The sequence below is a fragment of the Trachemys scripta genome, chromosome 3 (genome assembly GCF_013100865.1).
Source record: "Trachemys scripta elegans isolate TJP31775 chromosome 3, CAS_Tse_1.0, whole genome shotgun sequence".
NCBI classification, from domain to species: domain Eukaryota; kingdom Metazoa; phylum Chordata; order Testudines; family Emydidae; genus Trachemys; species Trachemys scripta.
In genome coordinates, this window is record NC_048300.1 from 196750611 (window position 1) to 196770451 (window position 19841).

Genomic DNA, 19841 nt, shown 5'->3' on the forward strand with positions numbered 1-19841 from the left:
GTGATGAGTAGCTGCATCTCCCCTGGAAGTCAGTAGGAACTGCATTTGCTTACCACTCTCCGGATCAGGCCCTAGCTTCCCTGGGGAAGTTTGCATGTCTAGATCAGTATCTTCTCATTCCTTGGTTATTACTGCTCCGATCTTTCTAGCCTGTTGTGCAGGAAAATGAGACTTGCCTTCAGCACTTGATTAAAGAGCACACAGGCATGAGAGCCATTAGAGACTCTGGCCAGTACTTTTTCCACAGTTCATAATGCTTTCTTTTCCTCTCTATTGATCCTCTGTGACAGCCTTGGTAGGAGACTTTCTTTCCCTATTGTTCTTTTCTACTTGGTATGTATTGATTTCCCTTCCCCCTTTCTATTTCTTAACAAGCCCAAGCCAATACATCACTGCAGTGTTTTACTTGCGTTTGTCATGGTGACAAGTCCTGAGTCACTTGGGTACATTTCACAGGATGCATCTTCTGCACTGAATGCCCTGCAGGATCCATCACCCTGCAGCAGATGGGCCAGATTTGGCCTGCAGGAGGCACCTTCTGCATCAGCAAACCTCCTATAAATAGTTAATTCCTATTGTGGGGAGTCCTTCTAGGGACGCTCAGTGCACCCGTTAGCTGCAGGAGTGGGAAGCAGTATTGCCCAATGGTTAGGGCACTACCCTAGGACCCAAGAGTCTTGCATTCCCGTCCTGGCTCTGCCATTAACTTGCCAAGTGACCTTGGACAAATCAATCATTCTCTGTGCCCATGTTTCCCCAATTGTAGAATGGGGATAATAATGCTTAGATGATGATTACCAGATACTATGGTGATGGGCAGAGTGTAATTGCCTAGCTACAGCCAACCAAGACATCAGCTGATCACAGTGCCTCCACATCACCCAGCCCAGTGATTTTGGAAGCAAACATGGATCTTCCAAACCTTTCAAATCTTTGCGTTGGGTTTATGTTTTGTAGGTGTGATTCTGGCCAGTGCCGACCTGGAAAGGCCGGGGGGGGGGGGGGGGAGAGATGGTTGGGGGGGTGGGGAATGCACTGCACTTCTCTGGTTATGCCTACACTGCAAAGAAAAACCCATGGCAGTAAGTCTCAGAGCCCAGGTCAATTGACTCGGGCTCGTGCTTCAGGGCTGAAAATAACAGCATAGACGTTCCCACTGTAGCTGGAGCCTAGGCTCTGAAATCCACTCCATGGGGAGGGACTTGAAGCCTGGGTTCCACCCCAAATGGGAGCATCTACACTAGTATTTTTAGCCCCATAGCGTGATCCCCATAAGCCCCAGTCACTTGACCTGGGCTCTGAAACTTGGTACCGTGGGTTTTTCTTTGCAATATAGACATACCCTCTGAGCTGGCTGTCTCTGTTTGCCAGGAGAAGACTCACCATAAAGTGCACCTGGATTGTCTTTTAACATGTGTGGATTTCACAGATCTCTAAATGAGAGAATTATTGTGCGCAATGCATTCCAGTAGCACCAGGAGGCCGCGGCGAAGGTCGGGGCCTACTGCGCTGGTGCCTGTCGATTTAGATTGGGAGTTCTTCAGGCCAGGGACTATCCCAAAAAGTTTACAACCTAACTAGATACAGACAAAAGAAGCATCTTTGTCCCCATTCTATAGATAAGGAGCAGAGGTGAAGTAACTTGCCCAAAGCCACAAAGATTCTATGTCAGAGCAAATGACTCAACCCTCTCTCCCAAGGCCTTCACCACAAAACCAGTCTTCCTCTCTATTCTCCTGCTTAAAAAAACATGGAATGACAGTTGACATTTTCAGTCTGCACTCTTTTAGACCTGGAGAGCAGCAACAGGGTATTTAATACCTCACACAGCTTAGCAGCTCTCAGAGCAGCAGCGCCTACAAATAATTTACCATCTTGTAGAAAAAGTGCTACCACCTGGAAGAGGCTCAGATACTACAGGGATGAGTGGGGTATAAGAACCTAGATAGACAGAACAGTGTAACCGGCAGTAGAGTAAAACTTAGTATGCAGGAGTCAGGCACAGCGCTTGAATCTGCTCAGACTTCTGGAGACATCACGTTCACACAGGACATGCTCAGAGGTACTCAGTCCCGCACTGGTAAATGAGCCCTCTCCTTAGTCATAGTGTAAATCCAAATGACCCACTGATGTCAATGGAGTTACTCTAGTTTGTCAGGAGTGTAATGAGAATTTGACTTAATTACATTTGTAGCTCTTCACTTGTTACTAATCCTATCACTCAATCTACTAGAGCAGTGGTTCTCAAACTTATTTGATCAGGCCCCCTTCTTTGTGTCTGTAGTCATTTATGTCCCCTCCCCAAGTACATCTGTCACCATTCAGCTCTGACAGCAGAGCTGAGAGCAGGGGCTGCTGGCTGGGTGCCCAGCTCTGAAGGCAGCGCTGTGCCAGCAGCAGCACAAAAGGGTGGCAATGTGAAAACCGAAATTTGTCAATATCACTTTTCACAGCAGACTTCGCGCCCCGTTGCCACCCTTACTTCTGCACTGCTGCTGCCACCCGGAGCTGACCAGGTGAGGGATTGGGGGTGAGGAGATCCTGAGACTGCCTCCCAGTGAGGAATTGCAGGGGGGTAGGAGAACCCAGGTGTACACAAACTGAAAGCTGGAGCTCTTTAAAAAAATAAAATAAAATAAAGCACACAGCTCGTACTTCCCTTGACACATTCCCGCGCCTCCCTTGGGAGGTCCGCCCCATAGTTTAAGAACTGCTGTACTAAAGCAGGGGTCCTTAATCTTTTCTGAATCACCCCCCACTGTAGAATTTTTTTTTTTTTTAAACTTAGAGCCCCATCCCTTTTTACAACGGCAAAAATGATACTGCTACATTACCATGTACTCCTCAGACAAGACACCCAAACTACCCTAACTCTGCCCCCAGAGTTGCCAGCCTCTCTTATTCACATGTCGAGTCTTGAAATTGTGTATTGCAGAATATTAGCTTTCTAACTTCTCATACATAGCTCTGGTAGTAAATGTGCTGCTTTGGCACCACGGCAACTGTTTCCTTTTTCATACAAGTGCTCTACCTTCACGATCTGATCAAATAAAGTTTGCATACAGAGATATGTTAGCCATGTGTCTAATGACACTTGGAGAGCTGGCCACCTGATTCAGCAGGTTATGCTGAGCACCAGCTGAATCATAGGACTGGAAGGGACCTTGAGAGGTCATCTAATCCAGTCCCCTGCACTCATGGTGGGACTAAGTATTATCTAGATCATCCCTGACAGGTGTTTGTCTAACCTGCTCTTAAAAATCCCCAATGATGGAGATTCCACAACCTCCCTCAGCAATTTATTCCAGTGCTTAGTTATCTTGACAGTTAGGAAGTTTTTCCTAATGTCCAACCTAAACCACCCTTGCTGCACCTTAAGTCCATTGCTTCTTGTCCTATCCTCAGAGGTCAATGAGAACTTTCTTCCCTCCTCCTTGTAACAACCTTTTATGTAGTTTAAAACTTATGTCCCCCCTCAGTCTTCTCTTCTCCAGACTAAACAAACCCAATTTTTTCAAACTTCCCTCAAAGGTCATATTTTCTAGACCTTTAATCATTTTTGTTGCTTTTCTCTGGACTTTCTCCAATGTGTCCACATCTTTCCTGAAATGTGGCACCCAGAACTCGACACAATTCTCCCATTGAGGCCTAATCAATGCTAAGTAGAGCAGAAGAATTACATCTCATGTCTTGCTTACAACATACCTGCTAATACATCCCAGCATGATGTTTACTTTTTTTTGCAGCAGTGATCCACTATGATCCCTTTCCGCAGTACTCCTTCCTAGGCAGTCATTTCCCATTTTGTACGTGTGCAAATGATTGTTCCTTCCTAAGTTGAGTACTTTGCATTTGTCCTTATTGAATTTCATCTTACTGACTTCAGACCATTTCTCCAGTTTGTCCAGATCATTTTGAATTTTAATCCTATCCTCCAAAGCACTTGCAACCAGCTTGGTATTGTCCCAAACTTTATAAGTGTACTCTCTGTGCCAGCAGTTTTCAGACTTTTTGTATTGGTGACCCCTTTCACACAGCAAACCTCTCAGTGTGACCTCCCCCGATCCATTAAAAATGGGAGGGGTAATTTAATTTAATGGGGGCTGGGAGCTGTCAGTCCCAAGGAGTTGACAGCTCGCGACCCCCATGTAACCACCTTGTGACCTCCTGAGGGGTCATGACCCCCAGTTTGAGAACCCCTGCTCTATGCCATTATCTAAATCATTGATGAAGAGATTGAACAGAACCAGACCCACATCTGATTCCTGTGGGACCCCCATTTGGTAGGCCCTTCCAGCTTGATTGTGAACCACTGATAACTACTCTCAGGGAACGGTTTTCCAACCAGTTATGCACCCATCTTATAGTAGCTCCATATAGCTTATATTTCCCTAGTTTGTTTATGAGACGATCATGTGAGACAGTAAAGAAAGCCTTACTAAAGTCAAGATATATACATCTACTGCTTCCTCCCCATCCACAAGACTTGCTACTCTGACAAAGAAACCTATTAGGTTGGTTTAACATGATTTGTTCTTGACAAATCCATGCTGACTGTTACCTATCACCTTATTATCTTCTAGGTGTGGACTGATGTGGAGAAAGTAAATAAGAAAGTGTTATTTACTCCTTCTCATAACACAAGAACTAGGGGTCACCAAATGAAATTAATAGGCAGCAGGTTTAAAACAAATAAAAGGCAGTATTTCTTCACACAACGCACAGTCAACCTATGGAACTCTTTGCCAGAGGATGTTCTGAAGGCCAAGACTATAGCAGGGTTCAAAAAAGAACTAGATAAATTCACGGAGGATATTGGTTATTAGCCAGAATGGTCCAGGATGGTGTCCCTAGCCTCTGTTTGCCAGAAGCTGGGAATTGGTGACAGGGGATGGATCACCTGATGATTACCTGTTCTGTTCATTCCCTCTGAAGCACCTGGCATTGGCCACTGTCAGAAGACAGGATACTGGGCTAGATGGACCTTTGGTCTGACCCAGTGTGGCCGTTCTTATGTTTGCAAATTGATTACTTAATTATTTGCTCCATTATCTATCCAGGTACTGAAGTTAAGCTGACTGGTCTGTAATTCCCCAGGTTGTCCTTATTCCCCTTTTTATAGATTGGCACTATATTTGCCCTTTTCCAGTCCTTTGGCATCTCATTCATCTTCCATGACTTTTTGAAGATAATCACTAATGGCTCACATATCTCCTCAGTCAGCTCCTTGAGTATTCTAGGATGTATTTCATCAGGCCCTGGTGACTTGAAGGCATCTAACTTCTCTAAGTAATTTTTAACTTGTTCTTTCCCTATTTTAGTCTCGGCTCCTACCTCATTTTCACTGGCATTCACTGTGTTAGACGTCCAATCGTTATTAACCTTTTTGGTGAAAACTGAAACAAAAAAGTCATTTAGCACTTCTGCCGTTTCCATATTTTCTGTTATTGTTTCCCCCACCACCACCCCCATTGAGTAACGGGCCTACCCTGTCTTTGGTCTTTCTCTTGCTTCTAATGTATTTGTACTGAGTATCCTCTGCACCTTGAAGGATCAGGCTCTTAATAAGGTGTGGGGAACGACTGCCTTCTGTGTCTAGGTAACAATTTGTAAATGCTTTGGTGTGTGTGATGTACGACTTTAAAGAAGGTTGTGTAGTGGCTCAGCCACGGTATGATTAGGATTGTTTTTTTCACTGACAAATGAAACTCTTTGATGTGGCTGGATGAGGTGGTCTGAGTTCCCTACACTCAGGGCATAGCTGCAGGGATAGAGCTGAAGTCATTAGAGTGCCTAGTTTGAGAAATGCAACCTGAATTCTGTGCTAGGTCTCAACACCACTAACTCAAATTTGACCTGGTTCACTGCACTCCCCTAAAGTTTGATGTCCCCCAGTTGAGAACCTAGAGCACAACAGTCCCCCAGTTACAGTTACCTCCTGTTGTACGTTCTACCCTGTAATCATGTACAGGACATGCAGTGCAAATGACTCGGTCCCAGGAAGGTACTGGTTTATATTCTATACCAGAGGTGGGCAAACTATGGCCCGTGGGACCATTCTGCCCGGCCCCTGAGATCCCGTCCGGGGAGGCTAGCCCCCCGGCCCCTCCCCTGCTGTCCTGTCCCCCCGCAGCAACGCCACCACACGGGCAGCGGGGCTGTGAGCTTCTGCCACTCTGAGCAGCATGGTAAGGGGGTGGAGGGTTGCGGGGGGCAGTTACGGGATAGGCAGTGGTTGGAGGGGGTGGAGGTTCTCGGGGGCGGTCAGGGGATGGGGAGCAGGGGGGCTTGGATAGGGGGTGGGATCCTGGGAGGGGGCGGTCAGGAGACAAGGAGCGGGGGAGTTGGATAGGGAGTGGGGTCCCAGGGGGCGGTTAGGGGGTGGGGGTCCCAGGAGGGGGCAGTCAGGGGACAAAGAGCAGGGCGGGTTGGATGGGTCAGGAGTACTGAGGGGGGCAGTCAGGGGGCAGGAAGTGGGAGGGGGCGGATAGGGGCGGGGGCGAGGCTGTTTGGGGGGGCACAGCCTTCCTGACCCGGCCCTCCATACAGTTTTGCAACCCCCGATGTGACCCTCAGGCCAAAAAGTTTGCCCACCCCTGTTCTACACCAAGCCCTTGATTCATTCTGAGGACAAGTCTACATTTAAAATGCTGCATCCGCACAGGTGCAGCACTTTAATGAAGACCCTCCTGCTGGCTGACTTGGTCTCTGAGAGAAGCCTTCAGAACCTCCCCAGCTCGACTCCCCACCCTCAATTTCCCTCTAAAGGAGAACAGACAGTTAACACAGCTGATGCATCATTCCAGTTAGATTTGAACACCCATCACTATCCCATGCTGCGCTCTCTGTGCTTCAGCACTGTGACTAATCCCTGCCGTAACATGCTGCACCTTCAACAGCCCTTCAGGAGCACTGCAGAAGGGAGATGGCTTCCGTGAGCTCGCAGCTGCTGCGCTTGGGAGCAGCGACGTGATGGCCTCGCAGCAGATGGTCACTTTCTGGCTCAGTAGCCCAGGCAATCACTAGGGTAGATGAATGAATGCAGGCACTGGAAGAATCCACGTTAGCAGCTGGCGTCGTGAGTGGCCCCTGGCAGGCAGCTAAACTAACGGGTATTTGGAGCAGGAAGGAGGGTGGCAAATGAGTACAAAAGAATGGAATGGATGGGGAAGTAAATAAGAACTAGAAGGTAATAAAGCAAATCTGTTCCTATGATCCTGTAGCTCTCTTATTCTGGTAACTAATATAGGACCAATGACTTCAAGGGGAACAGGATCAGGGCCATAGTCTGCCCAGGAGGTGGCTCTCCCTTTCTGTCTTAATAGCAATAATTTGCAAATCAGCTACTATAAACCCCCATTTCCATATGCTCAGATTTCTGACAAGTTCCCAGCTCAGGCTAAGATTCAAGACTCAAAGATGTATTTTTTTCCTCTTTAAAGTTAGAGCAAAATCGCTCCAGTCCCCTTTTCTATTGTGAAAAATTATTTCCCCAGAGCTGGTTCTAGCCCCCACGCCACCATTTTGTCACAGAACTACCTCAAAAGGCTGAAACTTGAACCTTGCTCAGTTATTCCCGTCTCTGCTTTCCCAGGCGTATCAGGGCTTCTCTGTGTCAGTAAGCAGCTTATCCATGAGCTCGTCAGGGCAGCGCCTCTGATTGCGGTGTCTCGTGCAGTACCGAGCATGTAGCTGGAATTCCCTTTTACAGGAATTGCGGAAACTGATCCAGGCTACCAGTTCTGTAGCATGACTAGATCAGATTCAGATCTCAGTCACACTTGGACTTAACTACTGAAGTCAAAGGAGTCATCTGGTGTAAGCGAGGTCAGGCTTTTCCCTGAGGAATATAGACAAGTTCTGTTTTGGAGAGGATCTGGTTCTGTCCAGTCTCTCAGCTATACTTTTTGCTGGTGCAATAGTAGTGAGGACTGTCTCCTTAGCCCTAAAGGCCAAGAAGGTTGGTACATGGTTGCCCCTAAAGAGACAGAGTTTAATATCAAGGATGACAGGTAGTTCGATCTTATGCCCGTTGAGTACCGATAGTTGTCCATGTTGGAAATATTTCCAGGCAAGATCAAAGAAAGTGAGACGTAGGCAAGAGCTCAGACTTCCTGCTGGCTCGTGATTCTGGGACACTGGGTGGTATCCAGAACAATCTCACATTTTGTCTCAAGCCAGATGCAAGCTGAGCACTGAAGAAGAGCATTTTACATTGACAGACTTGATTTGCCCTGCAAGGAGCTAAGTTTCTTGTTCCACTTGAGAGCGTGGCAGGATGGATATGAGTGATAGCTGGCATGCAGCCACTGACAACAATGACCAGTAAAATGTAGGTGACTTGTGGCATTGGAAATAATTGCTTCAGGAGGGGAGATGACTGGTGGTGGGCCAGTGTGTAACACTGAGACAATAGCAGAGGATGACTTGAATCAGGGAGGCTCAGACACCACAGTGATAGGCACGGTAGACTTAGAAAGAAGATTTGGTTTTGACAGTGAGAACTTTATACTGGACCGGGACATTTTCTAAGCATCAGCCAACTAATTCTCATCCAGTCTCATGGGCAGGTGAAGCCCCCACACAACATTTTGAAAACTTAGGAGTAGTTTTTCAGTGTTGTGACCTAATTGGCTGGCTGGTTAAGACTTCTTAATGATGTCATAGCCAGCTTCAGATCCCCCAAAGTTATGGGCGTAACCTTAAGTCGTTCATCATCGTATCAACTTGCTGTCAGTGTGGGGCAGGAATTTGGGGGCAGGAGGTGGAAAGGGCTGGGGAGAGAAACTCCTTGTTGTTTTTGTAGATACAGACTAACACGGCTACCCCCTGATACTTGACACCATGCAAGGCACTAAATTTAGCCGTACGGAGTGGAAATCCATCAACCTCAACAAAAAACTTGCACAGATACAGACAGACATCATCTTCCTCTCCAAATGCAAACAGATGGACATCATACCAAAAGGACTGAAGGTAAAAAATCCATTGCAATCAACATACTACACTGAGTATGGTGAGAGACTGTGCCACACACTCTCAAAGAAACTGAGGAACCACCTGATCAGCATCCTGTACAGCAGACAGGAGAAGATCAAGAATGAGCTCTCAGAACTGGAGACTCTCATACAATACCAGCCTTCTACACAAACTTCCACGTGGCTGGACTTTACAAAAAATGAGACAAGCCATTTACAATGCACACTTCACTTCTCTACAGAGGAAAAAGGACTGTAAGCTATCTAAACTAATACCTGCCACTGGGGGCTATAACAATGGTACCCTCAACTCATCTAACAACATTGTCAATCTTTCCAACCACATTCTTAGCCCAGCAGAAGAGTCTGTCCTATCTCGGGGACTTTCTTTCTGTCCCACCGTCCCCACGAACATGATACAGTTCTGCGGTGATCTGGAAGCCTACTTTCGTCGTCTCCGACTCAAGGAATATTTTCAACGCACCACTGAACAGTGCACTGACCCACAGGAACCCTCCTACCAACACTACAAGAAGAAGAACTCTGCGTGGACTCCTCCTGACGGTCGAAATGACAGACTGGACCTGTACATAGAGTGTTTCCGCAGACGTGCACAGGCTGAAATTGTGGACAAACAACATCACTTGTCCCATAACCTCAGCCGTACAGAACGCAATGCCATCCACAGCCTCAGAAACAACTCTGACATTATCATCAAAGGAGCTGACAAAGGAGGTGCTGTAGTCATAATGAACAGGTCAGATTATGAACAGGAGGCTGCCAGGCAACTCTCCAAGACCACATTCTACAGGCCACTATCCTCTGATCCCACTGAGGAATACCAAAGGAAACTACACCATCTGCTCAAGAAACTCCCAGCTACAGTACGGGAACAAATCTACATGGACACACCTGCAGAACCCCGACCAGGGGTATTCTATCTGCTACCCAAGATCCATAAACCCGGAAACCCTGGACGCCCCATCATCTCAGGCATTGGCACTCTGACAGCAGGATTATCTGGCTATTTGGACTCTCTCCTCAGACCCTATGCTACCAGCACTCCCAGCTATCTTCGAGACACCACCGACTTCCTGAGGAAACTACAATGCATTGATGTTCTTCCTGAAAACACCATCCTGGCCACCATGGATGTAGAAGCACTTTACACCAATATTCCACATGAGGATGGACTACAAGCTGTCAGGAACAGTATCCCTGATGAGGCCACAGCACGTCTGGTGGCTGAGCTTTGTGACTTTGTCCTCACCCACAACCACTTCAGATTTGGGGACAACTTATACCTTCAAGTCAGTGGCACTGCTATGGGTACTCGCATGGCCCCACAGTATGCCAACATTTTTATGGCTGACTTAGAACAACGCTTCCTCAGCTCTCGTCCCCTAATGCCCCTCCTCTACTTGCACTATATTGATGACATCTTCATCATATGGACCCACGGAAAGGAGGCCCTTGAAGAATTCCACCTGGACTTCAACAATTTCCACCCCACCATCAACCTCAGCCTGGACCAGTCCACACAAGAGATCCACTTCCTGGACACTACAATACAAATAATTGATGGTCACATAAACACCACCCTATACCGGAAACCTACTGACCGCTATACGTACCTACATGCCTCCAGCTTCCATCCAAAACACATCACACGATCCATTGTCTACAGCCAAGCCCTAAGATACAACCGAATTTGCTCCAACCCCTCAGACAGAGACAAACACCTACAAGATCTTTATCAAGCATTCGTAAAACTACAATACCCACCTGGGGAAGTGAGGAAACAGATTGACAGAGCAAGACGGGTACCCAGAAATCACCTACTGCAGGACAGGCCCAACAAGGACAATAACAGAACACCACTGGCCATCACATACAGCCCCCAGCTAAAACCTCTCCAGCGCATTATCCACGATCTACAACCTATCCTAGAAAATGATCCCTCACTCTCACAGACCTTGGGAGGCAGGCCAGTCCTCGCTTACAGACAACCCCCCAACCTGAAGCAAATACTCACCAGCAACTACACACCACACCACAGAAACATCAACCCAGGAACCTATCCCTGTAGCAAACCTCGTTGCCTACTCTGTCCCCATATCTACTCTGGAAACAGCATCACAGGACCCAACCACATCAGCCACACCATCAGGGGCTCATTCACCTGCACATCCACTAATGTCATATATGCCATCATGTGCCAGCAATGCCCCTCTGCCATGTACATTGGCCAAACCGGACAGTCCCTCCGCAAAAGAATAAATGGACACAAATCGGACATCAGGAATGGTAACATACATAAGCCAGTAAGTGAACACTTCAATCTCCCTGGTCATTCTATTACAGATTTAAAAGTCACTATCATTAAACAAAAAAACTTCAGAAACAGACTTCAAAGAGAAACAGCAGAACTAAAATTCATTTGCAAATTCAACACCATTAATCTGGGCTTGAATAGGGACTGGGAGTGGCTGGCTCACTACAGAAGCAGCTTTTCCTCTCCTGGAATTGACACCTCCTCATCTATTATTGGGAGTGGACTACATCCACCCTGATTGAATTGACTCTGTCAACACTGGTTCTCCACTTGTGAAGTAACTCCCTGCTCTCCATGTGTCAGTATATAATGCCTGCATCTGTAACTTTCACTCTATGCATCCGAAGAAGTGAGGTTTTTACTCACGAAAGCTTATGCCCAAATAAATCTGTTAGTCTTTAAGGTGCCACCAGACTCCTTGTTGTTTCCGTGGAGCAGGTCTATCTGGCAAATGTAGATGAGCTATTCAGTCTAGCTCACTCTAAGCCAGATCCACACCTGGTGTAAACCAATGGGGCGCCATTCACAGCTAAGGATCTACCATTATGGCTCTGGGAAATTAAAACCAAAGGGCTGTTAGAAACTGGGAGTAGGGAAGTGGATCTGGCATTCATTGGGACAGTCCCAAACCTTATCTCCCACCCCCATTCCAAACCCTGGAAGTGTCACTGTGTCAGCCCTAATCAGTAGGCGCCTGTGTGCCCTGGAAGGCAGCACCAAGAACAAGTTAAAGAGAGACAGACAAGAGAACCCTGACAAGGAGGGCCTCTCACTCCAATAGAGCTCCACTGAACCCTCCTGAGGAAGCCATGTGTAGCATGTAATGTTCCTAATGTGGACACAGATCAGTGCCTAAATGGTAAGTGGAAACCCATTTGCAAGTATGCTTGAGTGGCAACAAAGGAGTTTCATTATCTTTTATTGGAAATGAAGCATTACAAATTGCACCTGCTCTCATTCTGACAGAGAAGAGTCTAGGGGCAGCAGGGTGGGGGAAGGAGAGACAGATGTCATTCCCGTTCCCCGCACCCATCAGCTCAATCAATAGCATTCAGGGCCTCTATTTCTGCTCACTGGCTTGGAAGTGAAGCTGCAACGCAGTATGGGGAGGCACAGTTGATAGTGTCTTTTAGCTGATTTGCTAAACTGAGCGTTAGCATGATCTTTGTGGGGAAGTGATGCTCTACTACTTGCTGTCCTCAGTGTGTGTGCGGCACGGTCAGGTTTAAAGCAAATCCCCCTGCAAAAGCCCTAGACCTACAGCTTCAAAAGACACTGATCTCTGCCATTTGAGCTAAAGGAAATTAGCCATTAGCTCTAGAAAGACCTTTATATTCTTCCCAAGCTGCAGCTAGCCAATAGAGAGCAAGATGCACCAAAACTTGGACAGATTTTCAAAAGAATTCAGCACCCACAATTGGGGCCAGATTTTCCAGACAGCTCCGCTCCCGTCAGGCATCAAAATAATGGGCCAGAATTACTGACGAGCCAAGTCTGTTAGATGTTGCACTCCTCTGAAACTCTGACCCTAAGCATCACAATAGGAGCTCGGCGCTTTCAGTAATCTGGGCCATGGTTCCAAATCCTACTACCAATGAAGTCAGTTGGCATTCATGTAAAGGGCATTTTTTGCCGGAGGACTGAGCCCCAGACTATCCCTCACAAAAACACTGTAAGCAAGCAAACTTATTAATGATCTATTTTCTTCAAACACAGCTAGTGCATGGGCTTGCAAGGAAAGGTGACTATAAAAAGTTTGAAGGGATAGTGTAGTAATAACCGGTCTGCACTAGAGGGAGACAAAGGAATGTTAGGCAATTTTTTCCCCCCAAATCTAGGTATTTATTGACCAGTAAGTCAGTTTGACTGATTTTCTTCAAAACTTTAGACTCAGACTCATGGACTTTAAGGTCAGAAGGGACCATTATGATCATCTAGTCTGACCTCCTGCACAACGCAGGCCACAGAAACTCACCCACCCACTCCTGTAACAACCCCCTAACCTATGTCTGAGTTATTGAAGTCCTCAAATCGTAGCCCTTTGCAGAAACAGTCCTCCTTTGTTTCAGACTAAAAATGGCACTTTTTAGTTTAAAGGAATTTTCCAAACCAAAGCTGTAGGATGTTAAAAATAGGATTTTATAACAGAAGCTGGCTGCAACTAACTACTGTATGGACAGGCTTCCCCCTTTTCGTAATACCCATATAACAAGAGTGGGCCTTTACTGTGTTTGTAAAGCACTTTGGGTTCCCCAGAAGCAAGATGCTATAGAAATGCCAGACTAACACGGCTACCACTCTGAACACTGACAGAGTAAAACTACACCACCACATAGGAGTTACAGTGAAAAAGCTCCCTCAAGTGGCATAAAGTTCACCAACAGGTCTATACTTACCTCTGAAGAGAGCATTCACAACTCAGGAGAGATCTTACCAGGAGTGCTGAGAATAGCATTCCATACTCCCAGGGCCCTCTGTTTTAATGTAAGGTTTTCTCCCCATTATTAGATATACAAAAGAGATGGTCACAACCAAGACTCCGGGTCCAAACACCCCTGGACTTTGAGACGGGCCCATGAGCTATATATTTAACAAACCTACAGGTTTCTAATATGGGTGTGGTTTGGTGGGGCACTGGCAGGCACAGAATTTGTCCCACCAAACTCAGCCCCACTGGCCTGACTGCAGCTACCCCCCCAAATATAGAAGTCAAACTACACCTATGGTTTCTAAGGGTACGCCTCCTACGGTGCCCCAATCTGGAAAGGAGGTGTAGTCCCTGATTCCGCCCCCCTCGGTTACTCTCAGACCCTCTCCCTTCCCCTTAGGACCAATGGGCTCTGGGTCCAGGTGACGGGTGCCCCCACCTAAAGGCAGGCGTACACAGGGCTAATACCCCATGACCTGACCTCTTAGATAAAACTAACATAGCAAATCTAAACCACATCAAAAACAACAGTTTACACCCTGGAACAGGAAAGGGGGTCATTAAGGGAGGAGAAAGGAACAGGAGACAGAGCTAGGGAGGGTGACTAAAAGCTGCAAGCAATATTACAAACACCAAGTGAAAACCCACTACAATACCAGTATATAAGAACACAAGAATGGCCCTACTGGATCAGACCAAAGGTCCATCTAGCCCAGTATCCTGTATTTCAACAGTGGCCAGTGCCAGGTGCTCCAGAGGGAAAGAACAGAACAGGTAATCATCAAATGATCCATCCTCTGTCGCTCATTCCCAGCTTCTGGCAAACAGACACCATTCCTGCCCATCCTGGCTAATAGCCATTGATGGACCTATCCTCCATGAATTTATCTAGTTCTTTTCTGAACCCTGTTATGGTCTTAGCCTTCACAACATCCTCTGGCATGGAGTTCCACAGGTTGACTGTGCGTTGTGTGAAGAAATACTTCCTTTTATTTGTTTTAAACCTGCTGCCTATTAATTTCATTTGGTGACCCCTAGTTCTTGTGTTATGAGAAGCAGTAAACAACACTTTCTTATCTACTTTCTCTACACCAGTCATGATTTTATAGACCTCAATCATATTTCCCCTTAGCTATCTCTTTTCCAAGCTGAAAAGTCCCGGTCTTATTAATCTCTCCTCATATGGAAGCCGTTCCATACCCCTAATCATTTTTGTTGCCCTTTTCTGAACCTTTTCCAATTCCAATATATCTTTTTTGAGATGGGGCGACCACATCTGCACACAGTATTCACGATATGGGCTTTAAATAGAGGCGACATCATATGTTTTGTCCTATTATCTATCCTTTTCTTGATTAGTCCCAGCAGTATTAGGAGAGAACCTCCACCCCTCCCCAAGGGCCACCCCCAGCCTGATCAAGAGAGCTGTTTGAGGGGCAGGTAGATATCACTGTCTGAGCTGCAGACAGCTTCTGCATGCAGCTGGTTGATGTCCCAGTCGAATCAAGCCCTGGCTGACTCCTGGCTTCCAGAGCAGAGAGTGGCCTATGGGCTCTCTGAGGTAGCCTCAGACCTCTGAGTGGGACAGTCAGAAAACGGCTCCCTCTCCCTGCAGCAGTGGAGGTTAAGAATCACCCCCACCTTCTCCTCTGGGTCTCTCTTGCTCTGGTCATGCAGTCCCTTGGACAGTACCTCCCAGAGGAAACCCAGGTTGCCAAACACACTTCTGGTGTGTCCTCTCCCCAGCCCAGGTAGATAGTCTCTGTGCGGCCCTACTCCCTGTGCGAGCAACATCTCTGGAACCCCTAAACTGGCAGGCTCTACACACATTGTTTAGTTTGATCCAATCTGTTGCTGCAACCAGTGCGTCATTTTGGCCCAGCCTGCGTCATACAAACAACTTCGGAGAGGACCAAATCGGTTTCTGTCTGAAGATAACAAAAAAATACTATTTTCCCCTGGACCAGTTTTCCCCGTTGGCTGGTTTTAGTCATCAACACGAGGCTTGCTAACCATGACTAACAGCAAAAGCTGTGGCCACATGACCCGTCGTTTGATCCACGTCCTAGCCTGGGGAGAACTAGGTCTGATAAAAGGAGGAAGGATGCGGATGATGCCTGGATTAAGGACAGAGCCGTAATAAGCAGAGGGAGAGTGGAACAGAAGCACAAACTTCAAAGGGAAACGTGAATCATTTTCACCGATGAGTGGATATTGTTTTTTGAAGCAGTTGCTGTCTGCTTCCCCAATAGTCGCACAGAGGTTCCACAGATAAGTCCTTGCGAAAGCGGGGGTGAAGTGAACAGTCTTGAGGATCAGTTTGGATAATTAATACATTATGCATTTCTAGAAGGCATTGCATTTCTGTGGCTCTTTTCAACCCAGGGGAATCCATAGTGCTTTACAAGCATTAACTGCCCCCAGATAGGCAAGTATTATCATTCTGAGCTGATGGGCAAACGGAGACATGGCAAAGTGACTTGCCCAAGGCCACACAGTGAGACACTGTCTGAGAACCCATAAGTTCAGATGCTTACTTGACCTATTGGAATCTCTCAAATCTCCTACATTTGGGGTGGAAGCCTTTCAGGGTCAGACTTGTAAAAATAACCAACAATGTTAGGTGAGACATCCCACATGTGTATTTCAGCATCTTTCATAGTGGGTATGCTAGAACCGGAGACCGGAAGGTTTTTAAACAAATGAAAGCTAAGGGGGAGGGAACAGTTCCAACGCTCAGAAAAGGATCAGTTCAGGTTTGAGTTCGTTCTGATTTTGGGTGGACCAGTCACCCAGTGCAAGTCAATGGAGTTACTCTGGCTTTGTACCAGCATAACTGAGAAGAAAATCTAGCTTTATGTCTACGTACAGTGTCTAAAGGGATGCCTGCTGGGCTGTAAAAGGTGCCCAGATACTATTACGATGGGGGCAGTAGGATAATTCCCACATCAGGTTTGAATGTTGTCTGTGAATCCTCTGCACAGACAGTTCAGTGCTGCCAAGCAGCCAAAGCAGAGAGAGGAAGGAAAAACCTGAAGGGCGTTAACTATTTCCAGATATGCTTCAGTGACAGGATTACAGGGCTGGCTAGATAGCCCCACTGTGAGCACAACTGCTTTTCCCTCCGATTTTTAGCCAGTTACACAAGGCTAATTAAATGCCACTCTGCAGGTCAGAGGGGCTGTTGTGCAGTTTTATAACCTCAGTATTACACAGCTGCAGGCATTTTACAGGCTGCTGTAATCTGACAGTTGGGATGAGCACGAAGGGGATCTAGCCCCCTCAGCACAACCTTCGATAGCTGTGGCTGATGGGAATGTATTTTGCCAGGAGGCTGAAACAAAAGATTTGTTTCAAAATGTCCTCCGGCAGAAGGGTGCATTTAACGCACATACTCTGTATTTTAAATGCTGCTGTTATGAACTGGATTAAACCTTGTGATGGGTGAAATTAAAACCTCATTGAAACTGATGTGCGAATTCACCCTTCACTTAAAATAGCTGTGAAGCGTTTTGGGTGTGGCCCCTTAACTAAAGCCTAAGGCCTTGGCTACACAGGGGCAGCGCTGTGAAGCGTGAGTGTCGTCGCAGCGCTGCGAGCGAGCGTGCAGCACTGCAGGCTCTGATCACACTGGCGCTTTACAGAGCTGCACTCGCTGCGCTCGGGGGGGGGGGGTGTTTTCACACCCCTGAGCACAGCACGTTGCAGTGCTGTACAGCGCCAGTCTAGCCAAGGCGTAAGAGCCCACCCAGGAGTTTGTTGACTGAGTGTGAGGAAGGGGTTTGCTGAGTATTGGTTGGGGGGGGTGTTCATGTGTAGGCAGAACACACAGAAACTGAGACCAGACAGAACAAAGAAAGAAAGCCCAGCAGTAGTTGGTGAGCATAGTGTAACCCTGGAAAAAGCTAGAGTGCGCACAGCTCCTTTTTTTCGTGGTTCCTACTGCGTTTGGGGAAGCAGGACCTTGTACATTCCTTGTAAATAAACAAGATTGCATCAAAGCTAAATACCAGACTCCATCAATTTCTACTTCCAGCTAGAACATCCCCATGACCTAGGGTGACTAGACAGCAAGTGTGAAAGACGGGGGCTAGGGGATAACAGGTGCCTATACAAGACAAACCCCCAAATATCAGGATTGATCCTATAAAATCGGGATATCTGGTCACCCTCTTATGGCCCCAAAATGTAACTAGTTGATCAGGTCAAAAAAGAAGCAATACTATGTCATGGGCCTCCCCAGCTAGGACAAAGTCGTGCCATTCCTCTGATGTGCATGCATACCAAAGATAGCTCTGCCTGCAGGACAGGGAATTAGCATAATTACTTGCTTCAATTAATCCTTATTCTGTACAGCCCTTTTCAAACATTTTGGGATTATTGGTTCCCTAGCAGTTTAGGCCAAATCCAGGAAAGACTCTATGCTGCCTTTGCCAGATCTATACAATGGTCTACAGCTATTACCCTGTTTCCCCGAAAATAAGACAGTGTCTTATATTAATTTTTGCTCCCAAAGATGCGCTAGGTCTTATTTTCAGGGGATGTCTTATTTTCGGGGAAACAGGGTAATTGTTGGCTAACAAACAGCCACGTTGGGAAACCGTGTAACACTGACAGACCCTGGTTAGCAGCAGGCAGGATCGAACCCAGGACCTCTGGAGCTAAATGCATGAGCTAAAAGCCATATGGCTATTACCTAAGGCAGTAGAGCAGACTCATTAATCTCTCTCTCTTTCTCCAAGTGGTCTCAGGGCCACTAGATAGGACAGAACACCACACCCAGAAGGTTACACAAACTCACATTGAGGAGCAATTGTCACGGAGGGCTTAAGCAGGGCTTGAAGCAGAGCACAGACCTTGCACTAGTGTTCTGCAGGAGAACACTCGCTGGAGAAAAGGCTCAATGGCCAATTGAAAGCCTCCTTGCTTTGTTCCTCTCTGCAGGTCTGCATCATGGAGTGCGAAGGGAAGGCCTTTTCGAGTACCACCTGGGAGCTTTGCACCAAAGTGGCTGGGAAGTCGTCCCTACAGGTGAGCGCTGACAGCCTGGAAGAAGATTCCTACCAGCCCTTAGAGATGGACGATAGTGGCCTGTTCGGAGGCAGCCGGAAGCACTTCGATGACCTCACCAAAGTGGTGGATCTTAGCAAAGTGGAAGGTGAGAAGAGAGTTTCCAAGGTGAGCAGCCTGATCCGCCAGCGGGAGGTGGACGAGGGTGTCAGCAATGGGAGTGAGACCCCGCTGGGTGACTTCCAAGAGCAGCCCAAGGATATTTCCAAGCGGCTCGGTGGCTTCCTTAAAGGAAAGTACAGTTACAGGCAGGTGCTGGAGCCCACCGTGCAGGGGGTGCAGAAGCGGTACGGGGGCTTCATCGGGGTCAGGAAGTCGGCCCGGAAGTGGAACAACCAGAAGAGGTTTAGTGAGTTCTTGAAGCAGTACCTGGGCATGTCACCGCGCTCCAGCGAGTACGATAGCTTAACCAATGACCTGAATGAACAGAACGAGATCTAACCGGAAACTCTGTTTCATGTCACTGACACATAGTGAATCGGTTTAAGTCTGCCATGGCCAAAGAAGTCAACCCCTTCCCTGATCCCAAAGAGCCTGTGTTAGGAATGGTTACCAGACAACTGGATTCATTGCTGCTCAGAGTCAAGGGGGGAAAGCCGCGTGGTGGTTGTTTCTGAATCATCCAATGTATTTATTAATTCTTCTACATTTTCATGGCACTTTTGAAGGCAAATACAAGACAACTGTCCCTGCCCTGAGCTTACAGTCTAGGTTTACTAGAGGGGGGGGGGGAGGGAGAGAGAGAGAGAATCAGTCAGGTTTCTCTTTTCACATTCAAAATGGATTTCCAAGTGTTTTGGTCCCCTAGGATATGTCTACACTGCAATTAGACACTCATGGCTGGCCTGTGCCAGCTGACTCAGGCTCCGGCTAAGGAGTTGTTTAATTGCATGGGCTCGGGCTGCAGCTCGAGCGCTGGGACCCTCCCATCTCGCAGGGTCCTAAAGCCCGAGCTGAACACCTACACTGCAATTAAACTGCCCATTAGCCGGAGCCCCACAAGCCTGATGCAGTTCTCATAGACTCATAG

At 47.2% G+C, this 19841-nt stretch overlaps 1 protein-coding gene across 1 annotated transcript in view; it reads left to right on the top strand.

Moving 5' to 3' along the window:
- PNOC (prepronociceptin) overlaps nucleotides 1-19531 on the top strand; it is a 41031-nt gene extending 21500 nt beyond the window's left edge. The window contains exon 3 of the mRNA XM_034763881.1: nucleotides 18686-19531. Coding sequence (XP_034619772.1) covers nucleotides 18686-19252 — 567 coding nt within the window. The 3' untranslated portion in view covers nucleotides 19253-19531. The remainder of the gene's footprint in view (nucleotides 1-18685) is intronic.
- Nucleotides 19532-19841: the final 310 nt, after the last annotated feature.